The 27,512-nt window shown below is 41.7% G+C and overlaps 1 protein-coding gene and 1 long non-coding RNA gene across 3 annotated transcripts in view; one reads left to right on the top strand and one right to left on the bottom strand.

The window, feature by feature from the left end:
* Positions 1–1,267: 1,267 nt before the first annotated feature.
* LOC112250330 lies at positions 1,268–18,926 on the bottom strand. 2 transcript variants are annotated; one of them, XR_006083424.1, is made up of 4 exons: positions 18,839–18,926; positions 3,592–3,804; positions 3,341–3,411; positions 1,268–3,184 (listed from the first exon to the last, which is right to left on the bottom strand). It is a non-coding gene; the product is annotated as an uncharacterized LOC112250330 (long non-coding RNA). The 2 variants fall into 2 exon arrangements; XR_002953515.2 differs by having other exon boundaries at positions 1,268–3,411.
* armc2 (armadillo repeat containing 2) overlaps positions 18,899–27,512 on the top strand; it is a 28,489-nt gene continuing 19,875 nt past the window's right edge. Inside the window, exons 1-7 of the mRNA XM_024420385.2 lie at positions 18,899–19,033; positions 19,598–19,908; positions 20,009–20,081; positions 20,265–20,439; positions 22,843–23,005; positions 25,403–25,476; positions 26,222–26,341. Of these exons, the coding sequence (XP_024276153.1) occupies positions 19,628–19,908; positions 20,009–20,081; positions 20,265–20,439; positions 22,843–23,005; positions 25,403–25,476; positions 26,222–26,341 (886 nt within the window). The 5' untranslated portion in view covers positions 18,899–19,033; positions 19,598–19,627. The remainder of the gene's footprint in view (positions 19,034–19,597; positions 19,909–20,008; positions 20,082–20,264; positions 20,440–22,842; positions 23,006–25,402; positions 25,477–26,221; positions 26,342–27,512) is intronic.

The raw sequence follows: 27,512 nt of genomic DNA, 5'->3' as shown, positions 1-27,512 counted from the left end.
TGTCCTATTTGCCAGCCTTTCAGAGGCTTTGCCTTCACATAGCCACCCTGTCAGCATGATCTGTGTGGTCCTAAATCCACTTGGCTGAAACCAGAAAACAGCCTACCCGACCACTCTGAGGCATCTGTATGGTCCTAAAGCACACTGCCGCAACATTTTGTATCACAGTGGAATGCTAAAACTGTGTGGGGGGGGACAAATATACAATTTCAGAAAGTGGGGGTCATGTCCTTCCCTAAAACAGGAAGCCTGGGGAAGTGCCATGGCAGAAATCAGCTAAAGAGGGATCGGAACACGATCGGAAACAATCAAATGCCTTGCTTGGGCAGAGCTCCAACTGTGTTCACCAGATTAGTGCGGTAGGAGCAACAGCGTGAGAAAGAAAAATGCAACCAGTGTTGCCAATTCTTTGTGACTTTGTTGCTATATTTAGTGAGTTCAGACCCCTCCATTGGTAAGAGATATTAGCAACAAATTGAGATACTTTTCAGGTTGCCTTTGGGGAGTTTTGACACTGAGGGTTTCTATGGTTTTGATAGCATTTAGCAACTTTTACTACTAAATTCTGCCGCAAATGAGTGGGAGAATCTGTATGTGCAACAGAAGTCACAGCAATGGTGCACACACAGGCAGAGAAGCACAATGGGAGAGGGTTTGCGGCGGGAGAGGGGGCGAAAGCACTATGTTAGGGACCACAGCTGTGCCGTTGCCGTAAAACGACAACTAGCAACAAATCAAGGAGCCAATAACAGATCTCACTGAAAAACAGTGGGGAGAGAAGTACACAATTGTCGATACTTGAGTAAAAGTAAACATACTTTAATAGAAAATGACTCAAGGAAAAGTGAAAGTCACGCAGTAAAATATACTTAATTATCAAAAGTAAATGTAATTGCTAAAAAATAAAAGTAAAAATATAAATCTTTTAAAATTCTTTATATAAATCAAACCAGGCAGCAACATTTTCTTGTTATTTAAATGTACAGATAGCCAGGGGCAACACTCAGACATCATTTACACAAAAAGTATGTGTTTCGTGAGTCCGCCAAGATCAGAGGCAGTAGGGATGACCAGGGATGTTCTCTTGAACATTTTTTAAAAACATTTTTTCTGTCCTGCTAATAATTGAAAATGTAACGAGTACTTTTGGGTGTCAGGGAAAATGTATATAGTAAAAAGTACATCATTTTCTTTAGGAATGTAGTGAAAAAAAAGTAAAAGTAGTCAAAAATATGAATAGTAAAGTAAAGTACACATAACCCCAAAAACTGCTTAAGTAGTACTTTCAAGTATTTTTACTTAAGTACTTTACACCACTGCTGAAAAATAGTTGGAAACACTGGCTAGCAACAAGGAGCTGGTGATAAAACATTTGAGAAAGTTTTCAGCATGCTGGTTTTCACAGCATTTCTGTTATTTCAAGGTGAGCTAAAGCTGCAGCAAGAGGGGAGAAATGGCCTATAATGCTGACCATATCAGTATCTTTTTATTTTAACGTTTCTGAAGTGATATTTGGCTGTAAAGGCTAGTAAAGGAGGGGCAAAAAGTAGCTAGCCTCAATGACATTTGATTTGAGAAAAGTCAGCTAACATTGTAAACTACCTAGGTATAACTCACTAGCTAGTTACTAGCTAGTAACATTTCTCTCACGATACAAAATGTTGATAAAAACATTATATTATTGACCTAAAGGGTTAGCTGTGTTAGCCCAGTCTTTAGCTTATCTAGGGTCAGGGATACATAGAGCAACCATGTACTGTCTATCTGTGGGACCAACTGCAATCATTGTGCAAGCAACATTGCTAAACTAAATTAACCTTATAAAATGTTATCTGTAATGCAGCACTTAAAATACATCTAGTATATGGTTTGAGAACCTATAGCTCAACATGTAAACAATGTGTGAGTTTAGCTATTCTCTGCTTCGGATGACAGATGCCCATAAGGCCAGTAATGCCATCACACTGTAGGCCTATGGCCTACACACCAGCCTTCGCTTTGGCTCCCCCTCCTGTCCAGCTCAGGCGTTCAGTGTCGCCAGCCTTCTAGCTGCTGCCGAATTTTCACTCGTCAACCCCGGACTTGTCTCGTCATCATTACACACACCTGGTTCCAATCCCCACTCTATGTATATATACTCCCTCTGGCATTTGTCTTTGTCGGTCATTGCAAATGTTACTTGTTTTCCTGAGAGGAATCTCTCCTACTATTTCCTGAGTACTTTATATTTTGCACTTTGGGTTCATCCTGTGCCTTTTTGTTCATGAAGATACATTTTGAGCAAAACAGCATGTGGGTTTTGTCCCGCTTTGATCTACGGTGCTTCAAAAAACTCAGTAGTTCTAAACCTGAGACTGCCTTCTGCCTACTCCTCTTTACACCAGTGACACATGCTATATGATATGCTGCAAAATGGATTCACATAGCGGATACTGAGAGAGTGACAAAATTAAACAGATTGGAGATTTTAAGATTAGACAAAAAGGACATGTTCATTTGGGAATACAACGCAGAGAACAAACCCCTTCCCCTCTTTATTGCAGGATTGTGATATGTGATTAATCAACATTCATACTAGTTCATTTTGAATAACAGTTTAAGAATTAAAACAAGTTTAAACACTTCACTTCAAATAATCAACACTTAATTACTTAAAAATGTACAAATAAGCTAACTCGTAAAGATTAAGCATCTTAGTCTAAACAACAATCGATTGAGTAGTAACAAGTAGACCATTATCACTAAAGCATCATTTCAGGTTAACAAAAAAAAAACTCCATACCAGCGGTGGCTGCAAGTCTGACTGGGCTGAAATAGAAGTATTGCTGTGCTGAAATAGAACCCTGCACACCCAGCAGACCTCCAGCAGGGTTGGCCTTCTCCAACTGTAATAGGTTTATACATCAGGATAAGCTAAGACCCAGATGCAGACCGTGTCGAAGTAACAATGTTTATTACAGCAACAGAGGCAAAGGTACAGGACAGCAGGCAAGCTCAGGGTCAGGCAGAGTGGATAGGCGGGCGAGGTCAGGACTGGCAGGGGTCGAAAACCAGGAGGGTGAGAAAAAGAGAGGCTAGGAAAAGACAGGAGCTGACAGGACAAACACTGGTAAGCTTGATAAACAAGACAAACAGAAAACACAGGTCTAAGTACACAGGGGATAATGGGGAAGATGGGCGACACCTGGAGGGGGGTGGAGACAAGCACAAAGACAGATGAAACAGATCAGGGCGTGACTTTATACATTGTGTGTGATGTTTAACTGTATTTTTGTATACAAAATTTGCTAACATAGCTAGGCCTACACATGCAGAATAACCCATGGCATATAGGAAATACCCCTAGTCTCTTGGGACAAATATTGGGACCTCTCTTTTCGTCTGCAAACAGGCTTTCACAGCTTTCCATATCTGAGAACAGAAAATATCACAAAGAAACAAGATTCATTATACTAAAATAAGACAGCACTGAATATTATGTTGCTATTATCTCTCTGTCCTTAGTTTTTCCCTCTGTGGGGACTGGAACTGGAGAATATTTTCATAATATCCTCCCACAAAATGACCTGCCCTACACGTAATAACCTGTACCTGCTGGTACACGTGAAAGCCCCTCCTCCAGCCTCCATAAGCGCCGCACCTCCCAGCTCCATAGGCACCGGTGCGGTGGTGCTGGGAGAGGGAATCGACAGAGCCCTCTCTGGACATCCACGGGTGACCAGCAGGTTATCATGTCCACCAACTGGTCGAAGGCAAGAATGGTATCGCTGCAGGCCAACTCCCGACGGGCATCCTCGCACCAGGCTGCAACGGTAGGGTCACCACCAAGTCACAGAAAAACACAGCCATTTTTCCAGCCAAAGAGAGGAGTCACAAAAAGCACAAATAGAGATAAAATGTATCACTAACCTTTGATGATCTTCATCAGATGAAACTCATAGGACTTCATGTTACACAATACATGTGTGTTTTGTTCGCTAAAGTCCATATTTATATTAAGAAAATCTCATTTCACATTGGCACATTACGTTCAGTAGTTCTAAAACATGCAGTGATTGTGCCATATCAATTTACAGAAATACTCATCATAAATGTTGATGAAAATACAAGTGTTATACATGGAATTAGATATATACTTCTCCTTAATGCAACCGCTGTGTCAGATTTTTTTTTTAACTTTGCGGAAAAAGCAATGCAATTGTCACGAGTTACTAAGGTGGGTGGAATCAGGCGCAGAGAGCAGGTTTCAATTATTAGACAGTTTATTCTCCGGCGCACAAAACAATGGTCAACCCAACACACAGGGTGAATAATTCAAAGCAGGACCAGAATAGTCCGGAGAATAAAACTCATGAACACCACCAAATAACAGGAATACAAAAACAAAGGAAATAAAGGTCAGAACGTGACAGCAATAATCTGAGTTCAGCGTTCAGACAACAAAGCAGCCAAAAAGATATCCGCCATATTGTGTAGTTAACATTAGTCAGAAATAGCATTATAAATATTCACTTACCTTTGATGATCTTCATCAGAATGTATTCCCAGGAATCCCAGTTCCACAATAAATGTTCGATTTGTTCGATAAAGTTAATCATTTATGTCCAAATAGCTTTTGTTAAACGTGCGTTCAGGTCCAGCCGAACGGTGGACGAAAAGTTAAAAAAGTTATATTACAGGTCGTAGAAACTTGTCAAACTAAGTATAGAATCAATCTTTAGGATGTTTTTATCATAAATCTTCAATAATATTTCAACCGGAGAATTCCATTGTCTGTAGAAAAGCAATGGAACGAGAGCTAACTCTCTCGTGACCGCGCGTCAATAGCCTGTGGCACTCTGCCAGACACCTGGCTCAATCCCCTCGCATTCTCTCCCCCTTCATAGTAGAAGCCTGAAACAAAGTTCTAAAGACTGTTGACATCTAGTGGAAGCCTTAGGAAGTACAATATGACCCCATGTACACTGTATATTGGAATGGTAAAGAGTTGAAAAACTCCCATTGAGTCGACTTGAAGTGTTTGTTTACAGATATGGGGGAGGTAGGGAGGGAGTATCTGAAACCACACAAAGGGTGTACAATTTCTTATTTATTTTCTTACAATAGAAAACTACAGAGAGGATGAGGGAGAGAACAGTAAACTGTGAATGTTCTTGTAGTCTCACCATTGGTTGCACAACAGTTAGTGATGTGCAAAAATGAGAAGGGTGGAGGGGTCAGTCACTCTCAAACATCTATACACGATAGTACACACTTGAACACAGTGACCTACTATAGACTTTGTGACACACACAAATTAAAAAAGGAAGAGATGAAGGGGATTTGTCCCCTAAATGTGAATCTTGTTGTGTTCCAAACACACTGCGTTCATATCACTCAACCACACCAAGGCATTGGTCCATGTGTGTACTTGACCGACAGAACCTATTGTGACGTCATCAAGCAGCGGTCAGGAGAGGGCAGTTCATTCAACAGTTTATAGCCCTGTCATTTCAAACCAGTCATTGTATACAGGTGCATTACAATTCCCTATAGAACAAGCATTTTCTATTGAAATAGCAGCATTATGAACAGACCTAGGATTTACTACCAGTTTTTTTATATTTATTTTTCAGTAGTCTCTAGGTCTAGGACATGTGCTCAAGCGTACAAAATGTGGAACCAAAATGACATTCCCACTAGTGTCTGTCTGTGTGTGTCAGAGAGTTTATGTACTGTATGAGTGTGTATCCGTGCATGCCTGTTTATTCAAGCCAGGGTAACAGGTTTGGAGTGCATTCAGGCTACATTGTGGAGGAGTGAGTCAGAGAGTGTCTGTCGTCATTGGCCCTTGACGTGAGAAGCCCATACAGACTGTCATAGAGCAGGAACACAGTGCACAGACAGACTGTTAGACAGACAGACAGACAGACAGACAGACAGACAGACAGACAGACAGACAGACAGACAGACAGACAGACAGGCAGGGACTGTGGAGACAAAGAAAGAGGCAGACAGACCACAGCATCACCAACACCCATGGAGCTATTTATGGAAACATTAATCAGTTCCATCAAGATTAGATAAAGGCTCTCTCCTTTTTGATTATAATTTTAAATATTAAACTCCCTTTGTTGGAGTCTGTGGATGATAGGGGTCAAAGGAATATAAAACAGAGGGATGCCTCTCCATAATGTGCATGTGCGTGTGTGTGTGCGCGACCAATGTTCATGTCTCCAAGTGTGTCACTCAAAAAATATCTGTGTGTAATATGAGTGTGTGCGAGTCAGGGTTATTTTCCGTGCAGACAGACAGAGATAAGAGGGTGACTGTCTGTCGAGTGTGTCTGCTCTATTTGAATGGCAGACCGTGTCAGTGGCTGCTATTCACCCCTACAGACGGTCTGCAGACAGTGTGTGTGCAAGTTTTATATCTGCTTGTGTGACTCACAACATATTGTTGGTGGTTAAAGGACTCAACAAGTCGCAGGTTGACATTTATTGTCTTGTCTTGGAGGCAGAACTGAGCGATTTCCCCTTAGATAGGCCAGCTGCAAAGTAAAACATTTTTCCTTTTTGATCTTCATTTAAGGTTAGGGTTAGGCATTAGAGTAAGCAGTGTGGTTAAGGTTAGGGTAAGGTTTAAAATGAGATTTTATGACTTTGTGGCTGTGCAAGATACATAATGAAAAACTCTAACCTGCCAACAAATCAAGCATTAGAGTTGGTTTATGAGTCCTATTGTTATTCTCTCTCTCTCTCTAAAAAGTTGAGAGAGCCAAGGTTGACAAAGTTTTTTTTTAAAGTGCTTCTGCTGTCAAACACAGTCTGGAGTAAGCAAAGTTGGCTTCTTTTTTATCATCAGAAATATGCAGCGTACACACTGTTGTGTTCGGTCGTACCTGTATGAGGAAATTCTCCTGAAGGCACATTTGAACTTGAAATCCCTGATAAAACTGCAAACTCAAGCAAGCCTGTGTCAGTGTGTTAGAGGGAGATCACACAGCTTGTGTTGAACAGGACTGGAGGCCTAGATACATCCTTCAATAGCCAGTTGTGGTTTTCTGCCATAACACAGAAACACCCTCAATGCAAATCTCTCTCGCGTCACAACATGGCCATGGCACGCTGACACACGACAACCTTCACCTTACTCAGAGCATTCTTATCGGTCTGATGGTGACAGCCCTCCTGAGGAAGTTGTATATAGAAAAAAGAAAGAGTAAGAGAGACAGAATAAAAGAAACAATAGTAAAGAGAAAGAAAAGGAATGTTAATACTTGGGAGTCTGGGTTGCACACGAATTGAAATATATCTATATAAGGCCAATTTTCCTCCATTCAAACTCCACCTGAAGCAGAATTTTGAATGCTGTAATTTGGGCAGAATAATTAACACAATTGTTTTTGTTGTTTTTATACTTAATCTCAATCTATTGCTATCTTTCTTACATTTTGTTTTATTTATTCCATATGTGAATTGATATCTGCTTTTATCTGGAACAAGAAAAACCATCGGATACGTAAAAGTGTTTTGCACGCCTGCAGGGTGGTCTAACACACTTAAAAACATTCAATATTATTATTGGGCAGCAATAATAAGAAGAATAATTATATATTGGATGACATAAAACACTGATGTTGCAGGCCTGAAATGGTTGACCCTAGAGACTTCATCCCGTGGGCCCACCTCCTTAGCTGCCTTAGCTCCTCACTGAATGACTTGTACATTGATAAATGATTTTGTATCTTTCGAACAGTTTGTACAAAAGTTAAATATTCATAGATCAACATTTCTTTAGGTATCTATAACTTTGTAGTTTTGTATCTTCAAACTCTAATCACTTCTCATCGCACCCACGTACCTACCCTCTAGGCTCTGTTTGTAAAGTTAATCCTTATGTCACAGGGGGCATAGGCTTGGTCTATACACTGAGTGCACAAAACATTAGGAACATCTTCCTAATGTTGAGTCGCACCTCCTTTTGCCCTCAGAACAGCCTCAAGCCTCGTCGGGACATGGACTCTACAAGGTGTCGAAAGCATTCCACAGGGATGCTGGCCCATGTTGACTCCAATGCTTCCCACAGTTGTGTTAATACCCTTTTGTGACTATTTTCATTTTTGGATAAAAAACGTTCCCGTTTTAAATGGGATATTTTGTCACGACAAGATGCTCGACTATGCATATAATTGACAGCTTTGGATAGAAAACACTCTGACGTTTCCAAAACTGCAAAGATATTGTCTGTGAGTGCAACAGAACTGATGTTACAGGCAGATAAAAAGATAAAGATAAAAATCAAATCAGGAAGTGCCCCATTTTTTGAAAGCGCTGCATGCCAATGACTCCTTATATGGCTGTGAATGGGCTACGAATGAGCTTACGCTTTCTACGTATTTCCCAAGGTGTCTACAGCATTGTGACGTCTTTTTACGCATTTATGTTGAAGAATAGCCGTAAGGGACCACATTGAGCAAATGGTCACATGATGGCTCCCGCAGAAAATCTTACGTAAAGTACAGAAGTAGCCATTTTTCCAATCGCTTCAAATGAGAAACCAAATCAAATCAAATTTTATTTGTCACATACACATGGTTAGCAGATGTTAATGTGAGTGTAGCGAAATGCTTGTGCTTCTAGTTCCGACAATGCAGTAATAACCAACAAGTAATCTAGCTAACAATTCCAAAACTACTACCTTATAGACACAAGTGTAAGGGGATAAAGAATATGTACATAAAGATATATGAATGAGTGATGGTACAGAGCGGCATAGGCAAGATACAGTAGATGGTATTGAGTGCAGTATATACATATGAGATGAGTATGTAAACAAAGTGCCATAGTTAAAGTGATACATGTATTACATAAAGATGCAGTAGATGATAGAGTACAGTATATACGTATACATATGAGATGGATAATGTAGGGTATGTAAACATTATATTAGGTAGCATTGTTTAAAGTGGCTAGTGATATATTTGACATCATTTCCCATCAATTCCCATTATTAAAGTGGCTGGAGTTGAGTCAGTGTGTTGGCAGCAGCCACTCAATGTTAGTGGTGGCTGTTTAACAGTCTGATGGCCTTGAGATAGCCTGTTTTTCAGTCTCTCGGTCCCAGCTTTGATGCACCTGTACTGACCTCGCCTTCTGGATGATACCGGGGTGAACAGGCAGTGGCTCGGGTGGTTGTTGTCCTTGATGATCTTTATGGCCTTCCTGTGACATCGGGTGGTGTAGGTGTCCTGGAGGGCAGGTAGTTTGCCCCCGGTGATGCGTTGTGCAGACCTCACTACCCTCTGGAGAGCCTTACGGTTGGGGGCGGAGCAGTTGCCGTACCAGGCGGTGATACAGCCCGACAGGATGCTCTCGATTGTGCATCTGTAGAAGTTTGTGAGTGCTTTTGGTGACAAGCCGAATTTCTTCAGCCTCCTGAGGTTGAAGAGGCGCTGCTGCACCTTCTTCACGATACTGTCTGTGTGGGTGGACCAATTCAGTTTGTCTGTGATGTGTACGCCGAGGAACTTAAAACTTACTACCCTCTCCACTACTGTTCCATCGATGTGGATAGGGGGGTGTTCCCTCTGCTGTTTCTTGAAGTCCACAATCATCTCCTTAGTTTTGTTGAGTGTGAGGTTATTTTCCTGACACCACCCTCCGAGGGCCCTCACCTCCTCCCTGTAGGCCGTCTCGTCATTGTTGGTAATCAAGCCTACCACTGTTGTGTCGTCCGCAAACTTGATGATTGAGTTGGAGGCGTGCGTGGCCACGCAGTCGTGGGTGAACAGGGAGTACAGGAGAAGGCTCAGAACGCACCCTTGTGGGGCCCCAGTGTTGAGGATCAGCAGGGTGGAGATGTTGATGCCTACCCTCACTACCTGGGGGAGGTCCGTCAGGAAGTCCAGTACCCAGTTGCACAGGGCGGGGTCGAGACCCAGGGTCTCGAGCTTGATGACGAGCTTGGAGGGCACTATGGTGTTAAATGCCGAGCTGTAGTCGATGAACAGCATTCTCACATAGGTATTCCTCTTGTCCACATGGGTTAGGGCAGTGTGCAGTGGGGTTGAGATTGCATCGTCTGTGGACCTATTTGGGCGGAAAGCAAATTGGAGTGGGTCTAGGGTGTCAGGTAGGGTGGAGGTGATATGGTCCTTGAGTAGTCTCTCAAAGCACTTCATGATGACAGAAGTCAGTTACCTTAGCTTTCTTGGGAACAGGAACAATGGTGGCCCTCTTGAAGCATGTGGGAACAACAGACTGGGATAGGGATTGATTGAATATGTCCGTAAACACACCAGCCAGCTGGTCTGCGCATGCTCTGAGGGCGCGGCTGGGGATGCCGTCTGGGCCTGCAGCCTTGCGAGGGTTGACGCGTTTAAATGTTTTCCTCACGTCGGCTGCAGTGAAGGAGAGTCCGCATGTTTTAGTTGCGGGCCGTGTCAGTGGCACTGTATTGTCCTCAAAGCGGGCAAAAAAGTTATTTAGTCTGCCTGGGAGCAAGACATCCTGGTCCGTGACGGGGCTGGTTTTCTTTTTGTAATCCGTGATTGACTGTAGACCCTGCCACATACCTCTTGTGTCTGAGCCGTTGAATTGAGATTCTACTTTGTCTCTATACTGACGCTTAGCTTGTTTGATTGCCTTGCGGAGGGAATAGTTACACTGTTTGTATTCGGTCATGTTTCCGGTCACCTTGCCCTGATTAAAAGCAGTGGTTCGCGCTTTCAGTTTCACGCGAATGCTGCAATCAATCCACGGTTTCTGGTTTGGGAATGTTTTAATCGTTGCTATGGGAACAACATCTTCAACGCACGTTCTAATGAACTCGCTCACCGAATCAGCGTATTCGTCAATGTTGTTGTCTGACGCAATACGAAACATATCCCAGTCCACGTGATGGAAGCAGTCTTGGAGTGTGGAATCAGATTGGTCGGACCAGCGTTGAACAGACCTCAGCGCGGGAGCTTCTTGTTTTAGTTTCTGTCTGTAGGCAGGGATCAAATGAAATGAAATTAATATGCTAGCTCTCAAGCTTAGCCTTTTGTTAACAACACTGTCATCTCAGATTTTCAAAATATGCTTCTCAACCATTGCAAAATAAGCATTTGTGTAACAGCTAGCGCGGCTAGCGTAGCATTTAGCGTTAGCATCAGCAGACAATATTTTTACAAAAACCAGAAAATCATTCAAATAAAATCATTACCTTTGAAGAACTTCAGATGTTTTCAATGAGGAGACTCAGTTAGATAGCAAATGCTCCGTTTTTCCTGAAAGATGATTTGTTTAGGAGAAATTGCTCCGTTTGGTGCGTCATGTTTGGCTACCAAAAAACTTTTTTCCAAATTAACTCCATAATATCGACAAACATGGCAAACGTTGTTTAGAACCAATCCTCAAGGTGTTTTTCACATATCTCTTCGATGATATATCGTTCGTGGAAGTGTGCTTTCCCATCTGAATCCCAGGAGAAAATGCCTGCGGCTGAAGATTTACGCACCAATTTACACAAAGGACACCGGGCGGACCCGTAGTAAATGTAGTCTCTTATGGCCAATCTTCCAATGATATGCCTACAAATACGTCACAATGCTGCAGACACCTTGGAGAAATGATAGGAAGGGCAGGCTCATTCCCGGCGCATTCACAGCCATATAAGGAGACAATAGAAAACAGAGCTTCGAAAATTCTGCCCATTTCCTGGTTAAAGTATCATCTTGGTTTCGCCTGTAGCATGAGTTCTGTGGCACTCATAGATAATATCTTTGCAGTTTTGGAAACCTTAGAGTGTTTTCTTTCCAAAGCTGCCAATTATATGCATAGTCGAGCATCTTTTCGTGACAAAATATTGCGCTTAAAACGGGCACGTTTTTTTATCCATAAATTAAAAGAGCGCCCCCTATATCCAAGAAGTTAAAATCCCCAGCTACAATGAATGCAGCCTCCGGATATATAGATTCCAGTTTGCAAAGAGTCAAATATAGTTCGTTCAGAGCCATCGATGTGTCTGCTTGGGGGGGAATATATACGGCTGTGATTATAATCGAAGAGAATTCCCTTGGTAGATAATGCGGTCGACATTTGATTGTGAGGAATTCTAAATCAGGTGAACAGAAGGACTTGAGTTCCTGTATGTTGTTATGATCACACCACGTCACGTTAACCATGAAGCATACGCCCCCGCCCCTCTTCTTACCAGAAAGATGTTTGTTTCTGTCGGCGCGATGCGTGGAGAAACCAACTGGCTGCACCGACTCCGATAGCGTCTCTCCAGTGAGCCATGTTTCCGTGAAGCAAAGAACGTTACAGTCTCTGATGTCCCTCTGGAATGCTACCCTTGCTCGGATTTCATCAACCTTGTTGTCAAGAGACTGGACATTGGCGAGAAGAATGCTAGGGAGTGGTGCACGATGTGCCCGTCTCCGGAGTCTGACCAGAAGACCGCTTCGTTTCCCCCTTTTATGAAGTCGTTTTTTGGGTCGCCGGCTGGGATCCATTCCGTTGTCCTGGGTGAAAGGCAGAACACAGGATCCGCTTCGCAAAAGTCATATTCTTGGTCGTACTGATGGTGAGTTGACGCTGCTCTTATGTTCAGTAGTTCTTCTCGACTGTAGTAATGAAACCTAAGATGACCTGGGTAAGTGTAAGAAATAACACGTAAAAAAACAAACTGCATAGTTTCCTAGGAACGCGAAGCGAGGCGGCCATCTCTGTCGGCGCCGGAAGTCGGAACCAATTGTCCCGACGGATATATTATCGAATAGATATGTGAAAAACACCTTGAGGATTGATTCTAAACAACATTTGCCAAGTTTCTGTCGATATTATGGAGCTAATTTGGAAAAAAGTTTGGCGTTGTAGTGACCGCATTTTCTCAGCCAAACGTGAAGAACAAATGGGAGCTATTTCGCCTACAAAAATAATATTTTTGGAAAAAAGGAACATTTGCTATCTAACTGGGAGTCTCCTGAGCGAAAACATCCGAAGTTCTTCAAAGGTACATTATTTAATTTTATTGCTTTTCTTATTTTCGTGAAAATCTTGCCTGCTGCTAGCAGGGCATAATGCCATGCTAGGCTATGATAAACTTACACAAATGCTTGTCTAGCGTTGGCTGTAAAGCATATTTTGAAAATCTGAGATGACAGTGTGATTAACAAAAGGCTAAGCTGTGTCTCAATATATTTCATTTGTGATTTTCATGAATAGGAAGATTTTCTAGGGATATTTATGTCCACTGCGTTATGCTAATTAGTTTGAGGCGATGATTACGCTCCCGGATCCGGGTTTGAGAGTCGCAAGAATTAAGTTGTCTGGATGTCCTTTGGGTGACCATTCTTAATACACACAGGAAACATTGACCGTGAAAACCTCAGCAGCGCTGCAGTTCTTGACACACTCAAACCGGTGCGCCTGGCACCTACTACCAAAACCCATTCAAAGGAACTTTTTTAATTATAATTTTTTTTTTTACCTTTATTTAACCAGGCAAGTCAGTTAAGAACACATTCTTATTTTCAATGACAGCCTGGGAACAGTGGGTTAACTGCCTGTTCAGGGGCAGAACGACAGATTTGTACCTTGTCAGCTCGGGGGTTTGAACTCGCAACCTTCCGGTTACTAGTACAACTCTCTAACCACTAGGGTACCCTGCCGCCCCGCACTTAAATATTTTGTCTTGCCAATTCACCCTCTGAATGGCACACATACACAATCCATGTCTCAATTCTCTCAAGGCTTAAAAATCCTTCTTTGACCTGTCTTCTCCCCTTCATCTACATTGATTGAAATGGATTTAACAATTGACATCCATAAGGGATCATAGCTTTCACCTGGATAGTCTATGTCATGGAAACAGCAGGTGTTCCTAATGTTTTGTACATTCATTGTATGTTATTAAAAACTCGCACAATCTGGAATCACTGGATTCTCTTAAGAACCAATTAAGAGGATTTAGGTGAAGAGTACGCTTCAGAGAATACATTCTAAAACATGCTGTAACACATTTTAAAATAGTCCATTGGCTACATTGATCAAATGCAAAATTAGACCAGAAATATATTCCACTTGTGACCGATGTACACAGGCTCCTGCTACTTTATTGCAGATGTTCTGGACATACCTGAAATTGATTGATTTCTGGAAGCCCATTTTTATTTTTTTAAACATTTTCCAAGGTACTGGAGAGGCCTATAGAACCTTATGCTTTTGTTGCATTATTCGGAGTGGGACCCTGGATACCATTCTGAACAGTTATATGGGCAATATGCTAGCATTTATTACTCTTATTGCTAGACGTGGAAAGATACATTTCCTCCTACTTTTAGCTATGGATAAAGGAAGTCTTCCAGCATCACAAACTAGAGAACATGGGCTAATTCAGTTAGAGGATCAGCAATAAATGGTATCATATCTGGCAACCTTTCTTATCTTTTGTAGCTAATTTCATAACTCCATAAAGTAACCCAAATATGAATGTGTATCACTATTTTTTAAATTCCTTTCCATTTTTGTTTGTTTACAGTGCATTAGGAAAGTATTCAAACCCCTTGACTTTTTCCACATTTTGTTACACTCATCCATATTCTAAAACTGATCAAATATATTTTTACCTCAATCTACACACAATATCCCATAATGACAAAGAAAAAACAGATTTTTACAAATTTTGGCAAATATAAAAAATATATAAAATTGGAAATATCACATTTACATAAGTATTCAGACCCTTTACTCAGTACTTTGTTGAAGCACCGTTGGCAGCGATTACAGCCTCGATACTTCTTGGGTATGACGCTACAAGCTTGGAACACCTATATTTGGGGAGTTTCTCCCATTCTTCTCTGCAGATTCTCTCAAGCTCTGTCAGGTTGGATAGGGAACGTCGCTGCACAGCATTTTCTGGTCTCTCCAGAGATGTTCGATCAAGTTCAAGTCCGGGCCCTGATGGGCCACTCTGCGTTGTCTTGGCTGTGTGCTTAAGGTCGTTGTCCTGTTGGAAGGTGAACCTTCGCCCCAGTCTGAAGTCCTGAAGAGCTTTTCAACAAGGATCTCTCTGTATTTTGCTCTGTTCATCTTTCCCTCGATCCTTACTTGTTTCCCAATCCTTGCTACTGAAAATCCCCACAGCATGATGCTGCCACTACCATGCTTCACTGTAGGGATGGTATTGATCAGGTGATGAGCGGTGCCTGGTTTCCTCCAGACGTGACGCTTGGCATTCAGGCCAAATAGTTCAAACTTGGTTTCATCAGACCAGAGAATCTTGTTTCTCATGGTCTGAGTGTCCATTTGGTGCTTTTTGGCAAGCGGGCTGTCAAGTGCCTTTTACTGAGGATTGGCTTCCGTCTGGCCACTCTACAATAAAGGCTTGATTCGTGGAGTGCTGCAGAGATTATTGTCCTTCTGAAAGGTTCTCCATTTATGAATGATGGAGGCCACTGTGTTCTTGGGGACCTTCAATGCTGCAGAAATTTGTTGGTACCCTTCTTCAGATCTGTGCCTCAACACAATGTCTCTGACCTCTATGGACAATTCATTTCGACCTCATGGCTTGTTTTTTTTGTACTGACATGCACTGTCAACTGTGGGATCTTATATAGACAGAGTGTGCCTTTCCAAATCATGTCCAATCAGTTGAATCTACCACAGGTGGACTCAAATCAAGTTGTAGAAACATCTCAAGGATGATCAATGGAAACAGGATGCAACTGAGCTCAATTTCGAATGTCATAGCAAAGGGTTTGAATACTTATGTAAATAAGTTATTTTTTTATAAGAATGCTTTGGTTTTCATTTTGTCATTATGGGGTATTGTGTGTAGATTGATAGGAAATGTGTTATTGAATCCATTTTAGAATAAGTCTAATGTGAATACTTTCGAATGCACTGTATATCTGTGTGTTTCAAAACTGTGTTTATATTACTGTAATTTTATGTCATGCCTGTTCATTTAAAGTCTGGTAATTGGGGAGGGGCTCCAATGGAGTATGGAAGGTTGGGGTGGGGTCTTTAAAATGCCAAATAAAAACCCCTTGATAAAAAAAGACTGCTGCAGCTGCACATCGGCGGGATGGGGAGGCCCCTATAGTTCAGACAGACAAGATATCAGCAGTTTTCTATTGTATTCATCACATGATGCCTGCAGGTTGCACTGTCAGTACCATTTTGGCAATTCTGTAAAACAGGTTTTGCTATGAGAGTACATTAGAGTGAGAGAGAGCGACACAATGAGAGAGTGAGAAATAAGAAGGCATGGGGATGGGGTAAGAAAAATTAGGGGAGAGACAAACATATCAGAACAGGGAAAGGAAGGAGAGTAATGAGAGAGCGCGAGAGAGCGAGAACTTACATTGGGGTCCTGGACTGAATAGTGATTGAGGAGAGAGAGAAGCTCCTCTCATCTAACCTCCATGTCAGCTGTGTGTTTCCTCTATTATACTGAGCTCCTGGCCCTGAGCTGGTTGCCAAGGAGATGCACCACCTTCAAGGAGGAAAAAAGGACTCGCAAATCAAGCCATTTCTTCCTCACTGTGACGTGGACAAGTTAAAACTGTGATATGTCTGTGGTGGGAGTGTGTGTTTACTGACTTTTCGAGCTGTTCTCTTCTTTCTCTTAATGATTACTGCTACTGCTCCCAGGCCATATCAGTGATATACACGTTGACTGTAATGGCCTCCTCCACTGCTCACCATGTTAGTGCCAACTTTCCTATTAGTATGTTTCCCCCTCCCTTAGTGACAATAAAATTACAGAGACCATCCTCCACCTCCCATTGGCTGGGAAGCGCCATGGTGATGCCCTCCGATTGGGCATACCCACCAATGCACTCTCATCCAATCAGGCTCACTGTATCCATGAGAATGAAGCATGTAGGGCTATTTAAATCCAACAAGAGAGACACAAAATTGCTCAGATGTACATTTCTACTTTGGGAAAAAGCAGGGGGGAAAGGTTTGCGAGTGGACGAACGTTGCAAATCCAGACAGACCTGATTGCTGCAAAGTGATCGAACCATCTTCGGGGTTAAACTGATCCAGGGTGAGTTGAATGAATGAAAGCAGCGTACCAATGCATATTTTACTCTTCTATCCCTCTACCCTAAGTTTGTTTATGAATATTGATAGAACTCTATCCCTCACTTGCACTCATGCCTGCTTTGCCCTAAATGAAGCTGTGGCAGTGAACAGAGACTGAACGGTGAAATTGGGTGGACAGAATGAACTAAAGCTGGAGGTCTCTTCTCCAGTGTCAGGGGAGCACTGGGTATTGGTTGTTCATGCCACAGGAATGTTGTACGAAAAATACTTTACATCTCGCAGAGGAGCAGCGTTCGAAAGCAAAGCACCGGATGAAAAAGTTGACGTAATCCATGGCCATTTTGTGTACGCTCTTTTTTTATTTTAACATCACATTTTCACGCACCACAAAATGCCGTCCAAATGTTCTCCTGCTAGGTCAGCCATTACGATCTTTCGAGATTTGTTTTCATTGAATTGAATCCACCAATATCACCTGCAACATATGCCGTAATGGTGACCAACATTTTTATATGGACCATGGAAACACCTTTAAATCAGATTTTATCCACATATTTTTAGCAATTTGAATGGATTTCTACAGCCTTATGTTAATTATAAAGTAGACTGCATAAATGTATGACCCATGTACATTAAAATCTCAGTCTCAACTCTTATCACAATTTCTGTAATACAAATAAATGATGTTTACTTATCTTTTCATATCTGTGTCTACATTGTTACCATTTTACAGCTTATATTTCAAAAGTTAAGGTTTTATGTTATTAAATAAAACATTAACTGCCTGGTATTTCATTAAAGTGAGTGGAAACTTAAGGGAGAGGTGAAAGTACTGTATAGCAACGGCCCATGCCGCCTTACCCTAACCATGACATCAAACAATGGAACAACAACAGATAGCCCACTACTATAGTCATGAGAAAGCAAGGTTCTTCCCTCCAGCAATTCTATAAACCTTGACTGGAAATAAAAGGTATAAATGTCAAAAAGAGTTAATACACGTTTACACAATGGCCAAACTTAAATGTCTGTGGCAGACTGAGACAGTCTAAGTCTTTAAATACTGTATCTGTACTCTAAATCAAGCTTTACCAGTTTTCTATACTTAATTATGCGCATAAGTGTCAGCAGCGGTTTAATGTGCCAGTGAGAAAGAGGAGATGGTTGATTCATAGCGGCCGACACATTAATACTGATTTTTTAATTTAGCCAGAGGGTGTATTTGTATAATTTATGGATCCCTGCCAAAGCAGCACCTACTCTTCCTGGGGTCCAGCAAAATTAAGGCAGTTTAATCAGGAATCAGGGCAGCCTGTTCAGTTGAAAGCCTGCTCATTCTCTTAACAACAACTCAATGGATGGTTATTGTTGTAAATCAATTCCTCATTCTGAATACTAACCAGAATGTAATGTCGGTGGGATGTGGAAAATGTAGTTGGCTATTGGTTTAAACAGTTTACGTCTGGGTTTAAAGCATTTAAAGCAATGGGAAGGACATATAAAAAAGATAACAATGTGACAAACAACACAATGTCCATTTTAAAGATCGCTTAAATACAGAGCACCGTTTCATTTAATGACAGATGAGGAAAACTGACATTTCGGGAAAAGTTCTCTAATCTAGAAACCAATTCAACACACAAAATTGGTTATCATCCCTGGTTACAGGTAAAAATGATTATTCAGTGATGTATGACATGATAGCCTATGTGATGGTGTGATGCAACTGACTTGTTAAAATGTCATGCTTTTTTGTCAGTTTACTGAAAAATGCAAATGTTGTACCGAAAAAACGGTGGAGATGTTGAGGGACTCACCTGGACTAATGCTGGACACAAACTGACGGTAAGGCTCGTGCCCGAGACTCGACGACGTCAGGCAGTCGTTTGCCTGCAACCTCTACAAACTCACTTGCATCAAACTTGAAAAACAATGCATTTCCCTGTTTGGCTGTAGCTAGAAGTGTCGTCTCAAAATCGGCCATTCATTTTAAAGGTGATCACCAGTAGACGGTAAGTTTATTTTAGTAATAAGAATTCAATTTATTTAAATTTCCAAAATCTGCCAGCTGATGCTAACGTTATCCAAAGCATTTGAACTGGCTAGCATGCTTTGTTTTTGACACCTCTCCCGAGGTATTTAGTTTATGATACCAATTCACGGTGAGTATTCCTGGTAGTGTTATCGGTTGAAAAATTCAGAGTGTATCATAGATTAACATTTCATTTGCTCGTTTCTGTACACAATTTCTGTTACTTTTTAGCCACTCCGGTTTGTTGTCACTAGTCAAACGCTTGCTACCTCCGCTGTTCTCGGTTACCATGGTTACATAGCGAGGACGCGCACACTTTCTCATTTACAACAAGCCTCTGTAACTCTTCATATCAGTCTACAGTTTTTTATGCCGTTTTGCTTGCTTTACTCAGATGCATTTTTGGTGCCTGTTTCTGCAATGGCTTGACATACTGTGTTTATTATTCACCCATATATATATATATATATATATATATATAGTAAATAGCTTTTGTGAATGATGAATAGGTTTCCTCATCATTTCACCGCCTCTTCCTCTTCAGTAATACACCCAGGCAAAACCCACTTCAGTGATGAAATCATTCTCAAAAAGTAATTCTCCTGACCTCATCCCTGGTCCTGCTGGCAACAACCATCACAAAATGTCTTCTTTGGAGAGGAAGCGTGAGAAACACAGCCCTTTCACCCTGAACCCTGACCCTCGGAGGAAGACCAGCGCAGAGATCGTCACCGAGGCTAGGCACTCTCTGAGGACCCTGCGCACCCAGCGACCTTTTACCCCTCGAGACAACCACAGACAGCTGTTTGGAGAGACCTCTCGAACCCAAGACAGTCGACCTCCCTCTACATTCAGGTTCTGGTTAAACACCCTATATTATAACCCCCCTAGCAGTAGTCTAGTGTCACATCCATACAGTGTACTGAATGAACATGGTCTTTTTTTCTTCTTTCAGCCTCTACGCTCGGAACTTTGAAGCGCCAGACTCCAGACCGGGTTCTGGAACTCGCCTGTCTCCTCTGGAACATGTGGGTTCTCCTCACTGTACATTTCATATCCTCACTCTTGTACAGTACATTAATCTGTGTGTATCCTTGTGAACTTGGGGGTCTTGGAAAGCCTTAGTGTATCGTTCTGATCAGCTGAAGACAACACACACTAAATCAGTGTTTGGTCCCTTTAATGATGAAGTAATGTTTATGGCCTACCAGAAGCCCAGGTTGCCAGTGGCCCAGGATGAGGACCCAGATCCCGTCAGCCCCATGGCACTCCCCAAACCCCCCTCTGACCCCCTGGAGCTGAAGAGGGGGGCGGTGGGGGCGAGGGCACGCCTTTTTAGAGCTGGCTCTCTGACAACACTCCCACCTGTGGCATGGCCAACAGAAGGTAAGGAGAGATTTAAAAAAAAAATTTTTTTTAACCTTTATTTAACCAGTCAAGTCAGTTAAGAACAAATTCTTATTTTCAATGACGGCCTGGGAACAGTGGGTTAACTGCCTGTTCAGGGGCAGAACGACAGATTTGTACCTTGTCAGCTCGGGGGTTTGATGGAGAGATGGAGAGAAAGGAAAGAGATGAAGAGCGAGGAAAAAGAGGGCTGAGATGTAGTTTTTTGTATTTTATTAGGAAGTCTAAGAAGGGAGAGACAAAATTGCAAAAGCGATGGAGAGATTGGAGGTGATATACACACACACACACACATATAGTTGAAGTCGGAAGTTTACCTACACCTTATCCAAATACGTTTAAACTCTGTTTTGTTTTTACCATTCCTGACATTTAATCAAAGTAGAAATTCCCTGTCTTAGGTCAGTTAGGTTCACTACTTTATTAAGAATGTGAAATGTCAGAATAATAGTGGAAATAATGATTTATTTCAGCTTTTATTTCTTTCATCATATTCCCAGCAGGTCAGAAGTTTACAAACACTCAATTAGTATTTGGTAGCATTGCCAAACGTTTCGGGAAGTCTTCCACAAGCTTCCCACAATAAATTGGGTAAATTTTGGCACATTCGCGTTTGTATACCTTCTTCCTTTCACATGCTTTTTCAGTTCTTCCCACAAATGTTCTGTAGGCTTGAGGTCAGAGCTTTGTCATGGCCACTCCAATACCTTGACTTTGCTGTATTTAAGCCATTTTGCCACAACTCATTGTCCATTTGGAAGACCCATTTTGCGACCAAGCTTTAACTTCCTGACTGATGTCTTGAGATGTTGCTTCAATATATCCACCAAATTCTCCTTCCTCGTGATGCCATCTATTTTGTGAAGTGCACCAGTCCCTCCTGTAGCAAAGCACCCCCACAACATGATGCTGCCACCCCCATGCTTCACGGTTGGGATGTTGTTGTTCGGCTTGCAAGCCTCCCCCTTTTTCCTCCAAACATACCGATGGTCTTTATGGCCAAAAAGTTCTATGTTTGTTTCATTATTTCTCCAAAAAGTATGATCTTTGTCCCCATGTGCAGTTGCAATCCGTAGTCTGGCTTTTTTATGGCGGATTTGGAGCAGTGGCTTCTTCCTTGCTGAGCTGCCTTTTCAGGTTATGTCGATATAGGACTCGTTTGACTGTGGATATAGATGCTTTTGTACCTGTTTCCTCCAGCATCTTCACAAGGTCCTTTGCTGTTGTTCTGGGATTGATTTGCACTTTTCGCACCAAAGTACGTTCATCTCTAGGAGACAGAATGCGTCCCCTTCCTGAGCGGCATGACGGCTGTGTGGTCCCATGGTGTTTATACCTGCGTACTATTGTTTGTACAGATGTGGTACCTTCAGGCGTTTGGAAAATGCTCCCAAGGATGACCCAGACTTGTGGAGGTCTACAATTTCTTGGCTGATTTCTTTAGATTTTCCCATGATGTCAAACAAAGAGGCACTGAGTTTGAAGGTAGGCCTTGAAATACATCCACAGGTACACCTCCAATTGACTCAAATTATGTCAATTAACATATCAGAAAGTTCTAAAGCCATGACATCATTTCCTGGAATTTTCCAAGCTGTTTAAAGGCCCAGTCAACTTAGTGTATGTAAACTTCTGACCCACCGGAATTGTGATACAGTGAATTATAAGTGAAATAATCTATCTGTAAACAATTGTTGGAAAAATGTCTTCTTTCATGCACAAAGTAGATGTCCTAACTGACTTGCCAAAACTATAGTTTGTTGACAAGAAATTTGTGGAATGGTTGAAAAAAGATTTTTTTAATGACTCCAACCTTAGCGTATGTAAACTTCCCACTTCAACTGTATATATATATATAGAGAGAGTTGCATGTTAGGGTTTTTTAAAGCGAGGGGGAGATAGAGGGATGGTTGCAATAAGCAAACCATTAACACTATTATTGTAAGTAAATATCTCAGCGCGTGGCCTGCTAGTCATTTTTTTATTAAACCATGTTTACAGGCAGAAGGCTGGAACAGCGCTTCTCCCAAAGGGAAATGAATGGAGCTATTCACAGGAGGACATTATACCTGCTTTACATTACCACTGGGGTGGTTGAGGTGGAAAGCATAATTCACTGTAGCTGGTTGCCTTGGGGTTTAGTCTTCTTTTTTTGCACATTTGCTTGCTGTCATTCTTTACTTACTGTATTATAACGCTTTTGGGAATTGCTAAAATGACTGTAAAATTGGGTTATTTGTACATTTTCTAAACATCAATTTTCTAATCTTTCACCAAATCAAAACACAATATCTGAAAAGATGGTGAAAACGTTAAGGGGTGTTCAGAATTAACACTAGTATCCAGTAACTATAATAGCTCTTAATTGTACTGTGTTTGTAGTAAGGGAGAGTGTAAATTCAGTCTCCAGCCCAGAGCAGAGAGCGCTGTCAGCTAAGGGAAGAGGCAGGAGAGCCCTTTATGTTGAGCCTACTGATCGAGAGAGGAGAGACAAGGATAGTGGAGGACCCTCGAAACCTGCCCCACCCAGGACCAACAGTGTAAGGTACTGTATGCCTGTACATTTCACTCCTTGTTCTCTCTTTCCTCCATATCCTCATTTCTTTCTATCCTCGTCTCTCTTTTTTCCATATTTTTTTTCTTGAATTTTTCTTACTGTTTTACTCCTCCTATTTCTCTCTCCTCCCTCTCTCTCTCTCCTCCTTTCTCTCTCCCCCTCCCTCCATTCCTAACTCTGCCTCTTTTTTGACCTAGGTGAAAGTAAGCGAATAAGTGTAGATTTATTGGCACACAATGGATTCCATGTCACCAGTACTGCATAGTGATGAATTATACCTCCTATTCTTACATTTCACATCCCCGGCCCTTTGCCTTCGCCACCCTCTTTGTCACACCTTCAGTGTGTCCAATTCAAAGGACTTTAACTACGCACCCCCACCTCCTCTGCTTTCTCACTCATTTTGGTTCTCAGAATGCCTTCATGTTTATTCAAGGTATTTCATGAATTTCTCCTAAGTGTTATAAAATATTATATAACCTTTTAGCTACCCCCATCTAGGCCTAATAAGTCAACCTCATTATTCAGGTCAGGTATCTGTCTTTAAGCAGGATTTCCCAAACTCTGACTTGGGGCCTCCCATGGGTGCACATTTTGGTTTTTGCCCAAGCACTAGACAGCTGATTCAAATAATCTTAGCTGGATGATGGGTTGATTTGAATCAGTTGTGAATCAGTTGTGTAGTACTAGGGCAAAAACCAAAACGCGCACCCATGGGAGGCCCCAGGACCGAGTTTGGGAATCCCTGGTTTAAAGGGATCCTAGTTTCCCCACCCAAACTACCTTCTCAGCCAAAGCCCTTCCTAATAAAATAGGTCTATCTATCTGTTATCACCATCACTGACTGGTCAGCCTTATACCTCCACAGTCAGTAGAGGCTAGAACACTGTTTCATTCTACTGACCTCATCAGGAGAATGTTAGTTACGTAGGCATAACTCCAGGCGTGAGGACGGGCCTGTCATTAAAATCCATCCTTTCCATTGATTAGGTATAGCTGCTGGCGAACAACCATTAAACACTTTTACTTAGAAACCAAGATCCCCACAGGTTTACTGAGAACCAAAAATCCAAGCCAGGAATCCTTTTCAGAACTTAGACCAACCCATCTTAGAGAGAGGGGGATAGAAAGTGACAGAAAAGGGAGAGTGAAGGTTTGAGCCAAGGGTGAGAGCAAAGGAGATTGATATAACAAATTGATCTACAGAGTGAAAGATTTAAAGTTGGAGTGTGTAGTGCATGCTGAAGAAATGGGAAAAAAAGTGAGTGAGAGATGAAGAGTGAGAGATTAGACATTGGCTGCTTCTTTTTCTCCAATAAGCATGGGCTTTATAGCTCCAAATGGATGTCTATTAGATTTGGGTGCCCATCTGGGCATGGCTGGCAGCAGCATAGCAGTGTCTCTGCTGGGACTGACTGACTGTCTGCTGTCCATTGGCTAGACCCTGCCCAGGCCCAAGACACAGATGAGATCATGTCTCTGAGAATGCACTATCACACACAGAGGCCCTATTATCAGGCCCTAATCCTATCACACAGACCCCATGACCCCTCTCTCCCACTCTCTCTCCCTCACTCTTTCTGTCTCTCTCTCTGTCTCTCTCTCCATGTATATTTGTGCATCTCCCTCTTTTTCTCTCTCTCTGAAATGTAGAATAACATTCACCTCTGCTCTCCGGGGCTTGTGTTTTCTGATCTAGTCTATGCCCTGTGAACAAGCCTCAGTACTGTCCGTAAGTCATCCAATAGATGCTTTAGCCCTTGAGGGAGTTTTAAGTTCCATGCAGAATTTTACTTATAGTAGGGACATTATAGCATTGTCAAGATCAATTTGAACATCAATGACAACAAACAGACAGTGAACGGGAACAGTGCAGATTAAAACAGCATGTTATGGTTGTTACTGTCTGTTCTCTAACTGAAACTGATTGGTGAGTAAAGTCACATGAATGGCTTTAACCACAAAGCTGTGGTCTGAGTTCTTGTTGCAATGGGGACACCAAGTGGTGGCTGAAGGAACTGGTCACATATTTTATTTTACCTTTATTTAACTAGGCAAGTCAGTTAAGAACAAATTCTTATTTTCAATGACGGCCTAGGAACAGTGGGTTAACTGCCTGTTCAGGGGCAGAATGACAGCTCGGGGATTTGAACTTGCAACCTTCCGGTTATTAGTCCAACGCTCTAACCACTAGGCTACCCTACCGCCCCATGTATCTAGCAATACAACCAGTCGTTTCCAAACTACAGTATTATGCACTGTGAGTGACCCATCTTTGAAAATGTCTTACATCTCAGTTAACAATAGTTAATCAGCCAAGACTTAATAGGTTCTGAGCCACCATTTTGGTAAAGACATCTTGTGTGTGTTTATGTCAAATTGCAGTGGACTCAGGTTCCATGGTGGTGTTGACTCATCTATTAGACCAGGCAAAGGAGCAGGAGCCGGGGCCAGAACAGGTTAGTCCTGATTCACTAAGTGAATACTAGCTTAGTTCAATAGTTTACTGAACCATACAGTTCTAACTGTACGTTAGGATCAACTAAAGGGCTTATATGTCCAGCAGCGAACCAACAGAGCCTGTGAAGGTAGCCTACACCAGGCCAATTGTTAAACCTATTGTTAAATCTACCATCCAGTTTGGTTGGCTGTAGATGTGTGTCACCCTGACTTTGAAGGATGTTTTATTTTATTTGAGCTTAAATCAAAGTCATAGTTGGTTTGATGTCTACATACTGGTTGAGGATATATTAAGCTGCTAAATGAAAAGAACCAAGAATGTAATGTTAATCTCATCTCCAGCATAACCACCTTTCTTTCCTCTCAACTGTGAGAGCTTAACAGTGTGTCACACTTTGATCATGCAGGGTGTTGTTGCTGAAAGGCCTCACTCACACACTTTCTGTAAGCAGCAACTAATGGCTGTTGGTCTGTAGTCACCACTTCCTGCACCACCACTGCACCAGGCAGCCAGGCATACAGATATGCAAATATTCACACGCACGAAAGTACACACACAAATCAGAGGAACTATAGATGCGAACGGTGACCTTTCATTACCGGCATTAAACTTCCTGGAGAGCGATTTATTTTAAGAAGCTGAACTTGTGAACTATACTCAGCCCTCTTGCACCAAGTTGAGCTTTGAGGCATTAATTGTCTGTTTTTCTTTCTTCCCTTTTCGTCTCCTTGTTTCTGTGTCAGAGTTAGGAACAGAGTTAGGCAACGGAGACAGACCAGCCAGCCAGGAGGCTGAGGACGAATCAGTGGTGTGGAATGTTAAGATTTTCCCTCTGTTGCAAGAGCTGGAGTCCATCGCTGCAGGTAGTGTTCTGTTTGCTATGAATGAACCCCAAACAAAAGTACAAACAGATGTTAGTCACATAACATTCTTCTCAATATAGGACAATGATGATTGGACAGTGTTGGATTGCAATTCTTTCCCTAATGCATCTATGTTGTCCTGTACAAAAAGCACCTCTTTCGTAAATGCACAAATAATTTAGACTTTGCGAACTGGGCAGATATTGTGAAAACAGGACTGAAATTAAGTTTATCCTGTGATTTGAATATAGTTTCTCATGTGCTATTCAGCTGATTTCCTTTTCATGCTAATATGTAAGTTAATAAAAATAGATCAGTGTTGGTAGAAAAACACACACATGAAAAAAGTTAACACGGAGCCATTTTAACGGTTGAAGAAAGCAAAACAAACTAGTGTTGTGTTTGGCATCCCTTCAGAATTCTCCTAGTTTGACTTTGCAGTCTGACTACCGCAAAATGAATTCTAGGTCTGTAAATATTTTAACACTTTTGAAATATTTATTGTACCAAGTACCTCCTGGCTCATGCATTTCAGATTGCCTGTGATATTGCAATATGTCGAGTGTGTGGCCAACCTTTCTGGAAAGAGGAAATTGGCCATATTTTTTAGACAGAAGGAAAACATATATATTATACCTGGAAAAGCACCCCACCCTCTCTTTTCCTCTCAGTAATGTACAGGATGTTAATCATGCATATTCACTTCATATGTGTGCATAACTCATAACTCTGTGTGCATGTGAATAAATAATGCATGCCAGTGGTATATTTGCACAAATACAGTGGGGCAAAATAGTATATAAGTCAGCCACCAATTGTGCATGTTCTCCCACTTAAAAAAGATGAGAGGCCTGTAATTTTCATCATAGGTACACTTCAACTATGACAGACAAAATGAGAAAAAAAATCCAGAAATCACATTGTAGGATTTTTAATGAATTTATTTGCAAATTATGGTGGAAAATAAGTATTTGGTCAATAACAAAAGTTTATCTCAATACTTTGTTATATACCTTTTGTTGGCAATGACAGAGGTTAATGTTTTCTGTAAGTCTTCACAAGGTTTTCACACACTGTTGCTGGTATTTTGGCCCATTCCTCCATGCAGATCTCCTCTAGAGCAGTGATGTTTTGGGGCTGTTGCTGGGCAACATGGACTTTCAACTCCCTC

The sequence above is a fragment of the Oncorhynchus tshawytscha genome, linkage group LG05, assembly GCF_018296145.1.
Source record: "Oncorhynchus tshawytscha isolate Ot180627B linkage group LG05, Otsh_v2.0, whole genome shotgun sequence".
Taxonomy (NCBI): domain Eukaryota; kingdom Metazoa; phylum Chordata; class Actinopteri; order Salmoniformes; family Salmonidae; genus Oncorhynchus; species Oncorhynchus tshawytscha.
The sequence above is the reverse complement of the archived record's forward strand: the minus strand, read 5'-3'. Positions and strand labels throughout refer to the sequence as shown.